At 45.4% G+C, this 19,667-nt stretch overlaps 1 protein-coding gene across 3 annotated transcripts in view; it reads right to left on the minus strand.

Annotated features, from left to right (window-relative positions):
- Positions 1-2,734: 2,734 nt before the first annotated feature.
- SETD3 (SET domain containing 3, actin N3(tau)-histidine methyltransferase) overlaps positions 2,735-19,667 on the minus strand; it is a 71,504-nt gene continuing 54,571 nt past the window's right edge. The window contains exons 7-14 of one of the 3 annotated variants that reach the window (XM_024130976.3): positions 16,298-16,356; positions 15,273-15,387; positions 10,485-10,559; positions 9,265-9,431; positions 8,292-8,377; positions 4,808-4,968; positions 4,038-4,107; positions 2,735-3,817 (exon numbers count right to left, since the gene is read on the minus strand). In XM_024130976.3, the coding sequence (XP_023986744.1) occupies positions 3,738-3,817; positions 4,038-4,107; positions 4,808-4,968; positions 8,292-8,377; positions 9,265-9,431; positions 10,485-10,559; positions 15,273-15,387; positions 16,298-16,356 (813 nt within the window). In that variant the 3' untranslated portion in view covers positions 2,735-3,737. Of the gene's footprint in view, positions 4,108-4,807; positions 4,969-8,291; positions 8,378-9,264; positions 9,432-10,484; positions 10,560-15,272; positions 15,388-16,297; positions 16,357-19,667 lie in introns of those variants that run through there. The other 2 variants (XM_024130974.2, XR_002892857.2) reach the window with 2 other exon arrangements.

Below are 19,667 nucleotides of genomic sequence, written 5' to 3' on the forward strand. Positions count from 1 at the left end.
GCCCTGGCTGTGCCTTCTGCAGAGACGGGAGTGAGTCCCATCCCTCCTTCCTGTGACAGTTCTTCAAATACCCAGGGCCAGCACTGCAGCTTCATTTGAATAACAGATTCGCCAGTGCATCTAAATACAATTTGAGTTACTCAAGTTCAATTTACACACAGAATTTAGGGTTTAGGAATACACTATATTAGGTGCTGCTGATTGAAACAGCAGGGTGACCCCTAATGAGGTTATTGGATTCTACTGTCTACGTACCTGAAATTGACATTTAAATAGAAGTGAGCCAGATCCCTGGGTCAGGTTATCGCTACATCCTATTAATAAACATGTTCATTTTGCCAGATCGGTAATAATGTGAACATGGCACGGTATATCACATAAAAAGCGTCTCACCGTAGCCATGGTTACAGCCAACACTTCAAGATCTGGGCTTCCTGAAACTCACCCCCCCCCAAAACCAACCACCACTAACCATGATTCCTTATTTTCTTCACAGCCAGTGCTATTTTAGTTCTGAACTCAAGTTGTAGGTACTTTCTTTGGGTTTGGTTTTGTTTTGTTTTGAAGTTCTTTCACTCCAACACGTACGCTTTAACCATCAAAAACTCAGTAAGTGCTGATTTACAGAAAACGAATCGCGGGCCTCTCACCGCTGCGGCCTCTCCCGTTGCGGAGCACAGGCTCCGGACGCGCAGGCCCAGCGGCCACGGCTCACGGGCCCGGCCGCTCCGCGGCACGTGGGATCTTCACGGACCGGGGCACGAACCCGCGTCCCCCGCATCGGCAGGCGGACGCGCAACCACTGCGCCACCAGGGAAGCCCGAATTCCCTCATTGTTAAGTGAAAGTTTAATTTAGCATAACCCTGCATATTGGGAACCTGGGTATATTATAGTTTTAATGTCCTACCTCACCTCTCAAAAAAATTAAATACATCTTCTGGTGAGCCTATTCTAGAAACTATTGGGGGAAATCACCCATCAGTTGCCAGCCTGAGGGGAAAAACGGGGTGATTTTTCTAGGCTGGTGATATCTAATTGCTAACTGTTTACACAGATAACACACAGAGCTAACGGAACAAGCAGAAGCTGGCGTTTTTCCAATGACTAGCCGCAGCAGCCTCTTATCCAAAAGCATTAAGAAGAAAGTAAACTTTAAAACGATTTGGGAGAAAGGTCTATTTTCATGACAGATGGCAGTGAGGGTTCTGCAATGCCAATTTAATCACTTTTCCTCCGTTTTCAAATGCTTCAGTTGTGAATCCAAGAGTCTGTACAGCAGCGCTGCATCCCTCGTGGGCGCGGAGGGCTGGTGGCAGGCACTGCGGTCTCGCTGACCCGCCGGAGTCCTGCAAGGGTGATTCTACCCGCCCTAGGAAATCACGTTGTTCAACACGCTCCGTCTTCCGACATCGAAAGCGTTCTGTGAGCACCCTTTTCGTCACAGGCGGTCTCCTTGACTGGAGCGTAACCTATGTAATCGTTTTTTGGTCCAATAACCTAACAGAGACCCTGTGGATGGGGAATTCATGGACAGAACAGTGTCCGAATTTTGAAGCAGGGACCACTGATAACTGAGTACCATTCCCTCACCTACCAAGTAAGTGAGGGAACTGAGGCCCAAGCGTGGGGTCCCCGCACCCTCCGGTGGTGCCGTGAGGACCAGGGCTGGTCCTGACCCCCGTCCAGCTCCACCTGAACTCGAATCTTCTCAAAGGAGTATTTTGAAAACTATTTTATCTCATGAAGCTACTTTACGTCTGAACTGTGTGTGTGTGTGTGTGTGTGTGTGTGTGTGTGTATACATTTTTTTTTTCAAAGGACATATATTTAACATTAGACTTGAAAGCTGTCATCCAATGAGAAACTCATCTACAGACCAATCAGTCATGAGCATTCTTCATCTCTTCTGGGGCTCCTGTTCCAGAAAGAAAACTCGAGTACCACCGTGCTTCTGCCTTTTGGAAATTAGTACGTAGGTTTCCCAGACTACTTCGTATCTTTGGTGAAGTATCTCTGGTACAGGGCTGATAGGAGAGCCGATGTCACTGGCATCCTCTTCTGAGGCAGTACAGATTGTGTTCACATTAACAACATAGAAGTCACAGGCGCCGACCTCACGTAAAGATGAAACCTGCCTCTAGCGTCCAAGGCAGCAGGTACACACGACATGCGGAGCCCTGGGAGGTGGGGTGTCCTTGGTAGAGAATAAAGCAAGTTTTCGGCAGAGCTGCGTCTTCTCCAAGGAGAAACACCGAGAGCGCCCTGAAGACTACCTGTGTGCAGCGACATTCACCCAGACGGTCGGGGGAATAATTCACACAGCCTTTTCCAAAATAAGCGATGTACTTAACAGTTGGGACATCAGAGACGATGTGAACATCTGTAGATAAGGAGGACTGGCAATCCGTAACCTGAAGCTGGTGGCTCCCTGGGGATGGATCCCACCTCACCCCCAGGACACCACCCAAGCCTCTCCCTCCCCTGAAAGTAAGAACTCCTCTTCCTGTGTTCCTGGTGCCCCCGGCCCTCCCCGAGCACCCCCCTGCAGGCTAGGGAGGGGACTGAGCACACGCCTCTCATCCATCTCTGAGTCCCCAGGGGGCAGCAACACACAGCACGGGTCCGGTTTGAAACCTGTCCCGTGGATAAGCAGGACGGTTTGCATAAAAGCTCGATTCAAGGGGCCTGGCGCACTCCAAAGAAACGGAATAGACAAAAATATTAATTACGTTTTCCTTTTAATAAGGCTTTTTACTCAAAAGTGTAGCTTTGAAAATCTCTAGCTTGTTGTGACAACCAGAGAAGCCAGAAGCGGCCTTGCCTTGAACATGGTGCCCTCGCAAGCTCTCCGGCGCCAGAGCTGGAGGGCAAATGCACCACTTTACAATCAGAGCCAACATTTAAAATTAGGAGGAGGATGCATGTCCTACTTGGATTCAAGGAGAAAGGACAAGTTCTCAATACAGTAAAACAAAACACAAAAAGTAAACAAATCTTTAGAAATCACTAGATATGTGTGTGTGTGTGTGTGTGTGTGTGTGTCTGTGTGTTTATATAATTAGGATTATCATCAACATTTAAAACTATTAAAAATAAGGTTGCCACCTTACCTTTTCTTTTGGTACTGGGGGGTTATTTTTTTTTAGGAAAAATTTTTTTTTTTTTTTTTTTTTTTTTTTGCCCAGCCTCTCAAGTTTCCTAACCTCAAGCCTGTTTTCCGCTGTGCGGCCAAATGCCCCACCTTCGCACTGCACCCCCAGAGCGCCACCGTCAAGCCCCGTTGGCAGGAGGCAGGGCAGGCTTTGATTCTGGTTGTCAAGATGACAGGCCCACAAAAGCACAGCTGACAGAGGAACTGAATTCTTCCCCAGGAAGAAAACACATTTGCCCGCAATGGGTCTGCAAAATCTTCCGAGGCACCTCTTCCCCCTCTGTGCTCTGCTTGATAACTTGTTTGTTTGGCCAAGAAGCAAGATGGCAATCTTAATCAGAAAGGGAAGCTAGATTTTTTAAATAACTTAAAAAAATCATTTTTATATAAAGCAGCAAAAACATATTTTCCTCTCTGCAGAAAGAAAACCGTGAACAAGGAAACACAGCGATGTAAACGGGGCCGTTCATACACTTCTGCTAAACTGGGTCCCCCGACAGACTCAGAGCTACTTTCCAACTTCCTCGGCGCTGTCGGAAGAAGATTCTTTGGCATCTCCGGTCGCTCTTTTACTTTCCTCTTGATTTAAACTTTCCTTTTCCGACCTGGTCCCGTTGGGTATAGAGTTTTCGCCGTTGACCAGCCCGTGCTCTGCAGCCTTTGCCCTGCGGACAGCCTCAGTGAGGGTCAAGGCCTCCTGTGCGCCGGCCTCCCCCTCCGGGTCCCTGAGGACCAGGGGCAGCCGCGAGTCCGCCACGCCCTCCAGCAGCCCCGGGTTACTCTCCTCGTACTTGGGGAGCGGGGCGTGCCCCTCCACCTGCCTGCGGCAGTGCTCTCGGTTCGCGGCCGCGCTCTTGACCGCTTTTTCCAAAATCTCTTTCTCACCTAAGCGCAACTTGATGGCCATCGTGGCACGAACGGAAAGCGCATGGTTTTTCAAGAAGGCCTTATCTTCCTGGAAAAGGAAACAGAGCAAAATTAACTACAGCAAGTCTAAACCATCAAAACGATAGTGCCAGAAGGCAGATCACTTGCTGCCGGGGACGAAGGCATGGGAGAAATTGGGGGCGGGGGGATGACAGAAGGTTCTGGAACTGGACTGTGGAGGTGGCTGCATGACTGCACGCTTAAACCCAAGCGTACACTTCGGAAGTGTGAATTTTACTCTATGTAAATTATACCTAAGTAAATGATTATAAAACAAAAAAGAAGAGCCTAAATCCAATGGTGCGTGGACACTGACAGAACTTCACTTACTTCTGAAACCCTTCTGTCTTGTGCCCTGATGGAGCCCAGGGCTCGGCACTTGGCTGAACGATGGCTGAATGACAGGTATGTGAAGTCAGTGACCCAAGAGTAAATTTTGAAAGCATGGATGAAAACTTGTGTTTGTCGGTATCATATGAATTAGAAATTATGGAAGAATGTTAAATAATGTAAAAAATTTATATTCTAATCAACACTGCCTCAGTGTGACTCTTTTGGTAGGGGTAAACATGTAAAATAGAAAAATATTAATAAGTTGAATGAAAAATGTCAAATACACAATGATTTTGCTAAAGCATGATAGTAATTTACATTTAAGAAAGAATGTCTTATTAAACATCTTTCAAAACATGACAAAGCACAAATCCTCCCTTCATCAACAGAATTACCTCAATGGTTGTTTTATATGTTTTTAAAAGAAGTGAGGCTCGATCTTCAAGAAATGTCCACAGTTTGACCTCATTGTCCCAGCTAACAGGATACTCAGAGTTCCCCAAGGTGAAGATTCTGTCAATGGCATTATCTCCCAGCAAATGTTCTTTCAATTCTTCTACAAGAACACAAACAGCCATCTGTTAGGGGAAACAGCACTACTTCTCATTTTAACCAGCAACCCACCTCACAAAACATCTTTCCCAACAATGTCATCTTCCTGGGGTGAAGAGTTCTCCCTGATCCATCAGCCAAGCCATGGCTAGACTCTCCAGAGCAGAGCCAGAGCTGTTTCAGGGAAAACAGAGGGGAGGTCTTCCTGATTTGGAATCCAGATCAAGCCTCGCTGGGCCAGCCCTCCACATTCTTCATTGTTTTTAAGAGAGATCCCGAGAGCCTTTAGATGGTTTCAGAAGATACTTCTGAAAGGCCTTCTGTAGCGACACACCCCTTATTTTGACAACACCCTTCTTGCAAACTCTGAGCCCAGTCACAGCAACTGGGTCAAAAAGACATGTAGGTGAGCAATGTAAACAGTGAAAACAAACAACAGCACAACAAACCCAGTGATCCTTCTAGACTGAAATCTGATGGATGCTCATTCCAGTCGTTGACCTGACAAAGCTATCTGTCGCGTCTTACAACAAGTAAACCACAAACCGAAACCCAAAAATGGACTAGAAAAATCTTAGTTAATGAAATACGTGTCTATGTCCCTCACTTGTCAGGAATTTAAAAAGGAATTACAAATGAACACGAGTGCACATCTCAACGACCTTCAGATATATGTAAGAAGAGGAAAGAATTCGGCAACTGCTCTGAGCATTTTACCTCCTGGCACATTATCTTCAAAAGACCAAAACATGCCGATCCTATTCATGCTCAAGAAATACAACCGTGCTTCTTATGTAATTATGAGACAGTATCTCTTTCAGAGCAAAATGCCCTACAGCTGTCACTATTTACAATTCAAATGGAAGAACTTCTGCTGCCAGCAAACCAAACTTTTATTAGCATTAGTGAGAGTGATTCAAAGAATGCATCAATTGTCTTGACAAGACAAATTGTCTGTGACTAAAGAGAAACTAAAGAGAATCAAGGGACCTAAGATGATTCAAAAGCAGCTTACTGGTTTGGTTTTTTTAAGAAAATAGAAGTCAATCTAATACTCAGAAAAGAAATTTTTCAAGTTGCATTTGTTAGCAAAAGGTCATGATGAAATTCAGGATTTTTAGATTTTTGATCCTTCAGTTTATATTCTTTGCACAAAGTAATGAAGATTTTTAAAATGCTTTTTAAGTGGAAGAAGTTTCTTTTTAGAAGCCCCCAATACTAAGGTTACTATTTTTGTTTTCTCCCTCAACCTACCCGAGTTTTGCCCTTTAATTAACATTGGGAAGGTGAGGGGCTGAAGGAGAGTTTTCTCTCTGCTGCTCTTAACAGTGATACTGGACTGGCTTCACATGCCTGGAGAAATAAAACCTACGAAAGGCCACCAACCTGCCTGGAACACTCAGGAGATGAACCGCAGGCTCCGGGAGCAGGTTTCTTTCCCCGCTTCCCGCTCGCTGACAAACCCTTCCTGGATTTCCTGGATTCCCTGCCCACCACAAGAGTGTGGTTTGGTGGCCCCCAGCCTGGCCCCTGCAGACCCTGCAGCACTGGAATCTCTTCCGTGGGCTATGGGACTTGCAAACCCGCAGGAGCCACGTGGGGGCCTGGGGCACAGGCTCTGGGGCGGCAGAGCTGGGTCCCACGTCAGGGTCGTCGCCGGCCAGCTGAGTGGCCGGGTTACTCTCCTCTTTGCATGGGAGCGTCTACGTCAGTCAAGTGGGAAGCCCCACCTCCCTCCAGCAAGGCTGATGAGGATGAACAAAGCCTGCGCCACATTCAGCACCGTGCCCGGCACAGAGAGGGGGCTCCCAAATTACAGGGGTTACCATCGCTGTCACCTCTCATCAGGATATGAACTGTGACACCCAACTCCGCAACCCTACACTACACGCAAGAAAAGCCACGGTCAACCCTTAACCCGTGCTCACTAGACTGAGCTGAGGAACCAGTGCCGAGGCACAAAATCACCAGAAGCTCCCGCCTGAGTGACAGGGGGTCCAGAGCAGTGCGGCTGCAAGCGAGGGACAAGGACCACCTGACACCCCTCTGGGCTCTGCAGCTGACTGACTGTGTTTCAGGACTCAGTTCCCTCTACTTCCAATGTCAAGCCAGGACCTGGGCGGCACTTCTCTGGCTGCAGACACGAAGGGAGGGAGCCAGACGGCAGAGCCCAGCAGACTCCCTCCACGGGCCGTCATTTCTGCTCCGGACCCGGCTGCCCTTGCTCTAGTGCTCGGACAGCTTCCTTCAGAAGAACACTCGTCTGTCTCTTCAGTTGGGTGGCACGCACTCACCGTCACTCATTCCCACTCGATCCGCTGTGCACAGGATCCAGGGTAGTTTACAACAACAGCAAACTCACACACAATTAAAAATGGAACCTCACAACCAGGGGATTTGGAGGAGTATAATTTCAGATGAAAAGTGAAAACACAACCGCAACAGATCACATCTCAGGGCCAGATCCCAAATGGCTTGTCTTAAGGAAACATGCAAGTAATGCTCAATGCATATATTTAACTCTTTTTGTGCCTGAAATAAGAGGCTGTAGACAGGAATATTTTGCAGTTTAAACAGGTTCTATTTGCAGTGTTATTTACTCCAGCTGGATGCCTGGCACTGAAAGGCCTGCTGGCAATTTCGGATTCACACTACAGAGCTGGTTAACAAATGAAGTCCTCTGGCCCACGTGGGTCACGGCCGACCACCCAACTTCAGTGTCGAATGACCATTCACCGTGAGTACATTTAGGCTCTGTCGTCCTGGGTAACAGGCACATCAAAAACTCCCATCTAGGGGGCTTCCCCGGTGGCGCAGTGGTTGAGAGTCCGCCTGCCGATGCAGGGGACGCGGGTTCGTGCCCCGGTCCGGGAGGATCCCACATGCCGCGGAGCGGCTGGGCCCGTGAGCCATGGCCGCTGGGCCTGCGCGTCCGGAGCCTGTGCTCCGCAACGGGAGGGGCCACAGCGGTGAGAGGCCCGCGTACCGCAAAAAAAAAAAAAAAAAAAAAAAAACCTCCCATCTACAAATGTCGAATTTTGATATAGGTAGACAATCCAAGATGTATTAAGTTTTCTTCCAATGCAGTAGAGAATTATTTGTTTATTACAAGCGTATACTGACAACACACTGAGGATTTAATAAACTACTTCCAGGATAAAACAGATCAATTTCTTCCTTCTCCAGTACCACCGTCTTACCTCTTCCCCCCGAAGTGCTTTAATTTTAAGCAATTTTATCTTTAATCTGAATCCCTCTGCCTCCTCACACTTCATGAATTAAAAAAAGAAAAAAACTCAACGTTTTTTCTTTCCTGAAATGATTTACCTTCGGTCATGCAGAAGACTCGGAGAAAAGCCAGAAGTTGGGCAGAGATGGGTGGCTCCGTAAAATGCAATGCAAAGACACTGGAGCTGACGAGAGGAAGAAGAGAGATCAGTCCCTGCTGCAGTGACCTCCTCGCCCCACAGTGAAATCTCTGAATCTGCACTCCGTGTGGTCACCCTCAGGGAGCCTGGGCCAGCATGAGGGACCCCACCTCCTCACCAGAACTCTAAAAACAGAATTTTCAGCCCTGGCGAAATGCAGAAGGCCTGGGCTGGCCGAGGAGGATGGCGGTAACCATCACTGCCAGCAGTTCTTAGTCTAATAGCCTTCATCTCGGGTGCACACAACACATCAGGAGAATTAAGCATACCCATGGTTCCTAAAAAAGGTTAACAATAATTTATGTTGAGTTCACATTTTAATCATTAATCAAATATTGACAAGTTCAATAAAAAAAGGTCTAGATAATCCATTTTCATTAAGAATGGTTCTCTCCACTCCCTGGAGAACCAATAAATCATAATTCTTGTCCTTATCATTTTGCACCTCAAATGCAAGAAAATCTTAAGATCTGATTTAGCCAGAGAGTCTTGAAATCACTGAGTATCATGACTTCATTACAGAAACTAATGGTGGCAAAGAATTAAATGAAACAAATTGACCCAGGTCATTAACCTTTTCAAGGTGAAAGGCATTAATGACATGGAGGCACTAATTTAACTGAACGAGGATTTCAGGCCACATCCCCTAGAACTGGCTGCAGACGGACGCTTCCAAGGACACAATTACGCTGATCTGAAAACGCTGGTAAATCACCATGCATCTCAACGGTTTAAATTTGCAGTATAATGGGGATAAAGGGATTAAGACAAACTACAGTAGAGAAGTTTTATTAACACACCAGTTAAACACTATGTGACTGGAAATATTTCAAGTACCACAGTAAAGAGCTGACAGATTTTTTTCTACGTACGTTGGGATGCCAGCGCGAGCCAGGACCTCGGCCTTCATGGCGTACAGCCTGTCACTTTTACTCACTCCAAGCTTTATTTTCACTCTGTCGTGTGAATTATTGTCAAAGAAAAAACCACTGTGGATCACAAACTCTGCATTTGACCGAGTGCCATAAAAAATGTAAATCTGAGATGCAGTAAAGAAAAAATAAAGGGATATAAAAGAAACTTAACATCCATTCTCAGTACAGAGCAGGGGAAAGGATCAGTTCTCATATATTTAATGCGACTTCACACTAAGGAGACAAACAGCTCTGAGGTGACCACGTCCCTGTTCTGAACATCATGTGCCGCCGGCAGGGCCGGGCGGGCTGAGGAGAGCACATGCCGACCTCCTAGCACCCAGGGGAGCCAGACCCCATCATCCCAGCCTTTCTCATACCCCCTCACACTCCCAGGAACAGTGAGACTGCTGCTTTACGACTGCACTTTAAAATTCACCATGTTCTTTTCTCCCTCTCCTTTAACTACAAGAGCGTCTCCTGGAACCAGGGTATAAGGCAGCGTCGGTCAGAAATCCACTTCTAGATGCTGCGGCAATTCTGCACGTAGCAGGAGGGTTTATGAACTGTCTCCAGGCACTTTATTAGGCTAGTATTTTTCACTCTGTCCCAGCCCGAACGTCAGCGGTCTGCGTCAGCTCTGTCTTTGTGCTCCCTGCTCGGTCGCAGGACTGCCAGGCAGAGTGCACGTGTCCATTCGTGCACATGTTCAAACTTACTGAAAGGCTCAACCCTACCCCAAATATTACTTTAAACTTCTCAGATTAAAGTGAAAGTACACGAAGACAGCTCTTGTGGTTCCTGATTCCCTTATGGTTTTGCCGCTTAAATAAACTGCCTCCCTTTTAAAGAAGGTTCTAATGAACAGAAAAAGATACGAAAACAATGCAGTTTACACAATCGAAAAATCTGTTCTCCTGTCGTAACACAGAATTTATTTTCGGTTGACGGTGTTACACACAGTAGGTGGGTTGTGCAAATAACTGCGTTCACATCTTTCTCCCTGGTGGACCCAAAGGTCCTATTCAAAGCACGGCATGTTTATTACAGCTTTGGGTCTCAATATGTATTCCAGAAAACAAGCCTTAAATACAAATCTCAAAATTTTCTGCCCAAGTTAAATACTTTTAAAAAATGATCAACACAGTTTGAAGTGAGGGACTCCGCGCGGAACCCACCTGCTCTCCGGCCCGGAAGTCCTGCAGGGCTACACACTCACAGCGGTCGTCCTCCAGGTTGTAGCCAGTGGTGATCTGTACACGGAAGGATGACAGGACAGCGTCTAAGTGCTCTCGCTCAGGAGGGCCTTTTTTCGGCAATTAGAGGATAAAAGACACGCAAAGCTACTTAACGGGGTGCATTCTGCTTGCTTCATCAAACTGAGCAAAGAACTGCTTGGTTATTTTAATTAATTCTACTCACACCAGAAATCCTTATGGAAGACACCGTACCTGCAGGGAGGGACATACTCTTCGGAAAATGTATTGTATAGGTTATCCCTTGCTGGTCTCAACCAAACATAACCATTCATTACAAAGTTTCAGGCTTTGAGCTCACCACCCCCCCCACCCATCTCCAACCACCCACCCACCCACAGGACCTGCACTCCCGCAAGGAGGGAAGCAGGATCTCTGGAGAACTCGAACTGACTTGCCAACAGCATTTTTAGTATTTGGCCATCAAGAACACAAGGCGGGTTTCCCACTGGATAAAGAATCAGGGAGAAAGAAAAGCTCTGTTTCCGAATTATGTACTTATTTTACTCTGGAACTAGAGAAGTCAAAACTTTCAGATAAGCAAAGGAAAAATAAAACAACCTAGTTGTATCCTATTCACTCTCTTTACGCTGAAAGCTGTACCGTGAGAGTCTCGAAACCCCCAAATCCACTAACTACACTGAAAGTCCGCATCTCTTCCTAATCTCTCCTGTCAAGGGGTGTGGGAGCGGGGCAGGCGATGTCGTGGTCTCGGCACTGAAGTCACCACAAAATTCTCTGGGCCTCAACTGGTCAGCATTTTACCTCCCGAGTCACCCTTTGCATTTTGTTTGCCCTGCCGTCCCCTGGCTCTTCTCGTCCAGCTCATCACGTGCAAAACCCTTCCAACTGTCTCAAATTCCAGGACTGTCCCTCGCGCATCCCGTGCGGCATACACGTTTGACCTCCTGTTTAAAACTTTTCAGTGGTGCTCCACTTTGCCTTGCGGAAAAAATCCAAATTTTTGAGCAAGGCCAATTTACAAGGAGGCCCACACTTCCCTACGGTCTCTGGACATGCCACTCGCCTGCCACTCCGGGCGCTGTCCCCGCTCCCTCATGCCTGCAACCACCTTCAGCTCTTGCTTTGCCTGAGCCCTGCCTTCTCTGGAGATGGCCCCCTTCATCCCATCCTCCCTCTCTGTCCCCCAAAGCCTCTCCCACCCAACAATACGGTATTTATATCTGTGTAACCCCCACCAGCCAGACCTGCAGCCTAGCCCTTTCCACCTCGGTGCCTGGAGCTTAGCTCACCGGGCCCAACACCTGACACTGCCCTTGCCCTTGAGAATATCTGCCTGATGCAGGGAAAAGAATAAGCTCCCCAATTTACATTAAAAGCTCCTTCTCAGAAGTCTGTCCCTCAGAGCAGCCCCCCCAATCTCTTAGATTGCCTGTAAATGCTCATTAATTACTTTGATCTCCTCATTTTATCCTGGAGAATCAAAATTCAAGATGGCTACAAGTGCTACTTTGCTATTCAAAGTACCAAGAGCTCAAAAGATTACTTTTGAGTCCAGGGAATGGCACTTGGGGATGGAAGGCCAGATAACACTCCTCTTTAAACCCAGTATCCCCAGAACCAAGACCAATGAGAAATATGAAAGCAACGAGGACGAAATGAAGGCAGGTGCTCTGGCTCATTTTCACTGACAGAACAGCTTAAACGCCTGATAAAAAAAACAGCTCCATGAAGTTCCTGCCCAACATCAAAATCACTTTTCTGACCCCCAAACTTGACCTTGATGATAAGGTACAGAGTGGGGACTGCCCATGACCTCCCAGCCCCAGAAGGCCGGCATTCCACGGTGCAGGCAGTACCCAGGGGCCTGGCAGGAGCACGAACAGGCAGAAGGAAGTCAGGGGAAGCGGGAGGGAAGAGGGAGGGCCAACAATCCGTAAGAGGAGCAGGCGGAAGCACAGGAGACAGACGGTGGAGGACAGGAAGGGAGGCCCGGGGGCGGGGAGGTGCGGCCGTCCTCTGCGCGGTGGCTCAGGATGGCCCGGCCTGGGGAAGCAGCGGGAACAGGCAGCGCAGAGGCCCTCGGTGGGCGTGTAGGGCCCAGACAGACTGGCGTGTAGCGGGGACAGGCTGAGCAGGGGGCCCGGTCTGCTACTGTAAACGCCTGGGCTTTCACCTTGAGACTGGAAGCCTCATGCACATCTAAATGTTCCAGATCTTCAGCACTCAAACCGAAAGGCCTCGAAAAAGAGCCCTCCGCAATTCTGCTTGACTCTTCCAAAGCCCTTTCATCCTGGTTGGTAGAGTCACGTATCCAAATACAAGGGCTGATCATGCCAACACGCTTTACCTGTTGGAACTAATACAGCGGCCGAAGCCCACTTAGAAGTGTCCTTCTCTGTATAAACCGAACAACCTCAAAAAAGGGAAAGCAGACGTGCTCCCGTTAGTTCTGAACAAGTCACGCAGAATTTAGAGACGTTACGCCTCACAGTTCAACACGCCGCCTTATAAACTTGCCTCCGTTTGTTTCTCGGAGTGGCTAGGAAATGGATCACGTTCGCTAGAGTCTCCAGCCCAGCCTAGGTATTCATCCAGCCTCCTAATTTCTCGTGCTTTTCCTTGCTGCTGCTGGTTTGGAATCACTGTCACGGACTTGATTCCTCCATTTCTACCCCCATAACCCGGTGTGGGGACACTGTCAAGAGGCACGCAGCGTTGCTGGGTTACAAATTTCTATCAGCTCCCTCAGTGGTAGTCAGATCAGACAGACAAGACTGTCAGGACAGACACACACACACAAAAGAAATCTACTGTCTGAAAAGCTGAGCCTTCCTCTCAAGTACCTTATTTTAAAAGAGATTTAACTGTTAATATGTATGACAGACAGCTTCAGAGTGCTAAAAGAGATCCTGAAATCCTACCAGACAAAATTCCCATCAAGTGTTATTTTTACGATGGGAAACTGTTCAGCAAAGGTGTAGCAGAGTTAAGTTTGCAGAGAAGATAACCACTGGACGAAAAAGCACTCACATCTGGTATAAACCTGCTCAAGGTTAGCAATGTTTCTGCCAGGACTGTAGTGGCTGAGACTTGATGAACAGGATTAGAGAAAAAACAGCATTAGCAGTTGTCATCAATTCGTTATTTTTGAGATAAACTAACTTTTTTTTTTTTTTTTTTTTTTTTTTTACTCTTAGGGGGGAAAAGAGTGAGTAGTTTACATGAAAGCCACACAAAACCAGTGTGTATGTGAGTATGTGAAGGTGCAAATGCACAGCAAAAGAATGGGAGAGATGTGCAGAAAGCCAGTAACCAGCTGCCCAGGAGGCGTCGAGTGGACCAGCCACGGGGCCGCCGGGGCCCGGGACTGGTAGGGGACCTCCGAGTTTCACTGCAGAGGCTTCTGTTTTCTTTAACTGGTTTTCTTTGTTAATAGTCAAGTATGCACTTGTTAAATTTTAGAAAGAAAAAAATAAACCCAGATGATCAATCAAGTTTGGGAACCAATGACCTAAAATCCAAAAGAAGAAAAAGAAAAATGTTGTCAAATATTAAAAGCTATTTGAAAAATTTTAAAACGTCAATGTTATAATCATTTAAAATAGCTCTGACAGAAAAAAGAACAAAATTGTATTCATTAATGAAAATAAATGATAAAATATGCTAATCCTCCTCAAAATGGCTAGTTAAATTAAGCATATCTAAATTAAGGCAAAAATATAATTATAAAAGCACAGTTATTCTTTCTCTCCAATTTAAGAGTGTGCTTGTGGCTGGACCTTCCCAGGTTAGCACTAGGGTTTCTCTCTTAAGTGCTTGGCACACGTGGCATGTGTTCTGGCCATTTTGTGGAATTAGATGTGAAATACTCATTTATAGCACCAGTCTATTTATAATACTGCTAATAATAACAAAGAAAGCTGACACTGAGAAAAGATGAACAAAAAACTAACCAAACCAGCATACGACTGTAATGTATAAAAATTCAAAACGTTCGGAAGTTGACCATATTTCCAACTAGTAATATCAGGAAATCTTTCTCAGCACAGAGAGCACAGCAACCTGCTCTGAGGCTCAGAATCTGAAGACTGCTGAGAAACAGAGGCAGCCTCCTCTATGCGTCATGATTAACAGGCCTCACAGCATCTCGCTATTTTCCCAGCGTCTGATGACGCCCACTGACTCCTGCATCCAAGGCCAAGAGCCAAACGCCCAAGTGCACCTCCTCCCGCCCCACTGCCAGGGACACCAGGACTGGCTCCTGAACGAAAGCAGGTTAATCAACGGGGCCAAGGATGTGTCCGCACAGCAGGCGAAGGGAGAGGGGGCAGGAAAGAATCAGAGAAACTTAAGTAACTGATAATACAGCCAGCAAAGAGAGAAAACAAGCAACACAAAAGGAAACACCAGAAGGAGAAAGGATTTTTTTCCCCAATAAATTGGTATTTTAAAAAGAATAAGAAAAAAGAAACTTTGGTTTAAGACTGTCATCCAATAAGATGATAAAACGTATGTCTAGGCTGGAATCGTGGCTTAGCCAAGAAATGCAGTTCACTGTGGCTTCTGAAAGTGATATAAGACTCATGTTTTCACGATTAAGTAAACACAGCGAGAAAAAAACCCCAGCCTCTACTCATGGGGGGCGAGGTTTGGTGTTGTTTGATCCTCTTGGCGGGGGCAGTAGGGGACAGTGACTTGTAGGCAGAACTTCGCCGATTAATGAACACGACCCGAGGAGGTCCTTACCAGGCCGTTGGTGTGATTGCACATGTCCCACAGAGGAATCAGCGCCAGGGTCACCCGGGAACCATCCTCCGTGGGAATCTGGTTTTGTCGAGTCATAACGGAAGAGACCGCCCACCTGTAACAATCAGAAAAGAGGCGAATTATGGCCGGCACATCTGAAAGCCCACAGCAGTCACAACTCAACCAAAACCGAGGTATGCCTGACCTCTCACGAATTTTCAAAGCCCTTTACTAAGTCGCAAAGGTGATGTTCATCATCATTTAAAATCAAGTCTAAGGTAAAGCGGGGGTGGGATATGGAAAGGAAAAGGGAGCCAGGGGTAATCTAGGAGTGAGAGATTAAGGGAGGACGTTCCCGGGAGAAAGCGGCCTGGAAGGAGGGCCTAGAACAGAGCCAGCCAGGCCTCAGCGGGTCCCGGTCCGCGCTGCTGCAGAGAGACCCCACCCCTCTTTTACCCAAACGCTGACTCTGTACCTATTTTGAGCCTCAGTGAAAAGCAAACACTGTAACTCCTTTCTGATCGGAAATCCTCTAAGAACTCTACAAAATATGGAATGCTATTTTTTTTTTTTTACTATGTTGTGCACTGCATTAAATCTTTTTGTTAAAAAAAGTCCCTACTTTAAAGCACTAAAGCAGTCTGTTTGAAAGAAAAAAAATCCTCACCTCACATTAATGTTAATCATCTTGAGCATCACTTGGCTACATCAACTAATCCCCACCAATACAGGTTAATGGCAATTTCCACATGGCTATTAAAACGCTGCTCCCTGCCCCGGGGTCCAGTGTAACTTCCGGAGAGACAATCTCTTTTTTAAGGCTTTAAATGGTCACGCAAGTCACTTCTTACCCAAGCCCTTCGCACTTCTGAGATCCCAATTTCGCTCAGAAACCACCCTCCAACACATGCCTCGCACATACGTACACCACACCCCCCACACCCCCCAACACGCACACACACACACACACACACACACACACACACACACACACACACACACACACACACACCCCTCACACCAACCTGTAGTCCTCGTAAGTGAAAGAATCCTTCAAGGGCAGTTTGTGGGCATGAGGATGGGTCTGGGAATTAGAAGTTTTAGAAAGCAGAGGTGAGAAGAGAAAAAGGGAAAACAGAAATCGGTCAGCAAAATTTCATTATTTAGCTGCCTAACAGATCCTAACAAGAGCCAAATAAAGCGGGAGGCATCCCGCCGCGCTACTGAGGGATCATCGCGCTATTATGCTCTCATACATCACTGTCAACTTAATCTGTTGTGCCCAGCAGCCGCCATAAATCTGCTGCTTCATATTTTGATACCAGGACCCACAGACACGGTACAGAAATAAAATTTAAGGTGGACTGAGTTTACAAAAGGTAGGCACACCCACACCATGAGTCTCTCGTCCACACAGAAACCCGAAGTCTCCAAGTCAGGTGTCTGTCCCGGCCTCCCTTTGCATCTCTTGCCATAATATGCTGTACAGCCCTCACGAATAGTCCAAATCTCTTCTTGTATCAATAAAAGGAACAATTAAAGGCACTCTAATAAATTGAAACTTCTTTCATTTATCTCTGACTTAAAATCATTTGGAAGGAAATCAACTTGTTATGTGCAAATGAATCATACAACATGGCAGATACAGCTCAAATACAGAAAATCAAGAAAAACACAGTTTTGTGAAATTATGAATTAAATTTTACAAACAAATGTAATAAAGATAAAATCGAGATCGGCATATGTAAATTTCACTCGTTTTTTTTTTTTTTTGTCTCCGGACAAAAGAGCATTTGATAAAAATATCCAACACTTCACACTTTAGAGAAAATTGTACACATCTCACATCCGCTCTCTCCACAATACTCCCCCCACCTTGGGCCTTTCGAGCGCTTAAAAAACGGTGTCTCAACTAAGAAATTCAAAGCTGTAACAGTATAATTTTGAGCTTCAGTTTCCATTACGGGCCGACAGACAGACTGCAGGAAGTGATCAAATGAACAAAGGGTGATTCCTGAGGTACCAGTGCGATTCGGCTGCACTGTCTCTGCTGCACTGTAAATGCACGCAGCCCGGTGTAGTGTGCAGTTTTTACTTTTGACGCATTACCATCACAAGTGCATGGTAATTTATCATCGCTCACCGCACTGTACTCGCTGGCACCGTATGCAGGACAGTAGGGGATGAGGTAAAAGTGGCTCGAACCGTAAATCAATTAGAAGACAAAAGCTTGTGCTCGGCGCGCAATTTTAGGCAAATTATATATTACAAAAGGCTGCCAATTGGGTGCTAGCTCCCAGGTGCCTGCTTCTCCCCTCTGATCCTAAACCCAGTTTTAACCCTTTGGAAGAAAAGTCCACATATGGAAATACAGTCACATAATATGTAAATGTTCTGATAATAAAAATGAAATTAAGGAAGATATAATTTAGGTCAAAATATGAAATAACCTATCGCTCAGGGGCATTCTCTAGCTGCATCATTCTAGCTAGGAAGATTAGAAAAAACTATCTCTGGTTTAAAAAAAAACCCCAATACCTTGGTCAAGCATAGCAAAGAAGATTCGAGGAGAAGCTTCTTATTGCCTCTTCTTTGTAATGAATGAAATGCAAGCCTGTGTTCTAAGAGACCTAAAGAAGCTTTCCATTTAATTATGGAACCTGACCATACGGGTGCTCAGGTTTTTCCTCATAAAAGTACAAATTCCGCAGATAAGAACTGCCCCTCCACCCAAAACTAATGCGATGATAAGTACCACAGAAATTTTTCAGAACTCTGAAGAAAAGAAATTCCATTGCTAAAATTTCCTTTCACTTATAACAAAATGAAGCTTCACACAGTCTGACCTACTGGGAATGTTGCACATCCCATCTCTTCTCAAACTCTAGGAGGTGGGAAAGCATTGTTGCTTTTGTTATTTTAAAATGTTTTAAATTCATTTAAACTGTGGAATGCCCTGTGGTATTTTGAAAGCTGGTAAATTCCAATGCTAAACCCCCTGAGTATTAAAATTTCGACCCCTCCCCCTCGAAAAGTTTGACTTACTGAATAGGAGAAGAAAGAGATGACAATTTTCAAAATTAGAATGCTGAATGTCAAAACGACTTGCGGAAGAATGTTCCAAACACTCAAAGATCTTTAAATAGCTTTGGACTCTACGAAGAAAACTCTTCAAACAAGGGCAGCCTCCCCAAGCACCAAAAAGATGGAAAATTAACTCTCCAAAATGTCTCCCTTCCTACTATTTATATACATTTCTTACCAAAAATAAAAGTTTATGTTCACAGGCCTGACGAAGTCGTAAAGAAAACGCAAGGGGAAAAAATATGCAAATGATTTCTTCAGGTTAATTTTGAAGATTATTTTGGCTATAGAGTTAACGTAATATTTGCAGAATCTGTTAGAAATAGTTGTTCTTATCTGCTTAAAAAATAAGGTGTGCCCACTGTACGTAATTCTGGTTTTAAAAAAAAGCTATTCTACCACAGACACATGCACTTAACAGTTATACTGAAGTGGAATTTGAGGCTATAGAGAAAGGCAAGGATCTTCCATTTCAACGGGGCCCTCACTGCTGTGACACCAGCGCCACCTACTGGCCTCATGGTGGAATCGGTTACAGCTGCAGAGTTCTTGAATTATTTCCCAGGGCAACTTATCCTAAACCAAAACTGGGTTTATCCAGAATGGCTACTGGCTTAGCTTTACTCAAGAGAAATCTGGTTTCTAAAAAAAAAAAAAAAAAAAAAAAAACCAACCTTCCTCTTTAAATTATTATATAATAGTTTTAAAAGGATCTTGAAACGTTCAAATATTGAAGTGATTTGCACGTGAAAAGCATTTAACCTTAAAAATAAGTATTTTCACATACCCTGAAAAAATAAACAAGAATAAGAAATATGTCTATTCCAAACACTATTTAAGCCCTGGACAGAATTTTTTTTTTAACACATCAAGCCTTAAGGTTTAAAAATACATTTTCCAAAAATTATAATATTAACCTGAAGTTACTTGAAAGCTCCTAAAAATGTTCTTAGATGAAAGTCATTAAGTTCACACTTTATGGGGAGGATAACTGAACACTCCTCACTTTATAGAGCAAAATCTTATAAGGGTTTTGTTTATCTCCAATAGAAGACATTCCTAACCTGTACTTTAAAAATAAAACTGTAGATGACAGCAGAAAACTTACTCATTGTGGCTAATTAGTTTTAGTTGAGATAGCTGTTTCCAAGATCTAGCTACACATGGGATGAGTGAGGGTCTGTCTGGCAGTTGAGAAAGACGACAGTGATGGGGTCTCTCAGGTACCAGGGCCCAAAAGGAGCAGGCCATAGGGTCCACCAAGCATTAACTTCCTCCCCACTCCCCACCCACCCCATAAATACAGGTTTA

Source organism: Physeter macrocephalus, chromosome 11 (genome assembly GCF_002837175.3).
Source record: "Physeter macrocephalus isolate SW-GA chromosome 11, ASM283717v5, whole genome shotgun sequence".
NCBI lineage: Eukaryota > Metazoa > Chordata > Mammalia > Artiodactyla > Physeteridae > Physeter > Physeter macrocephalus.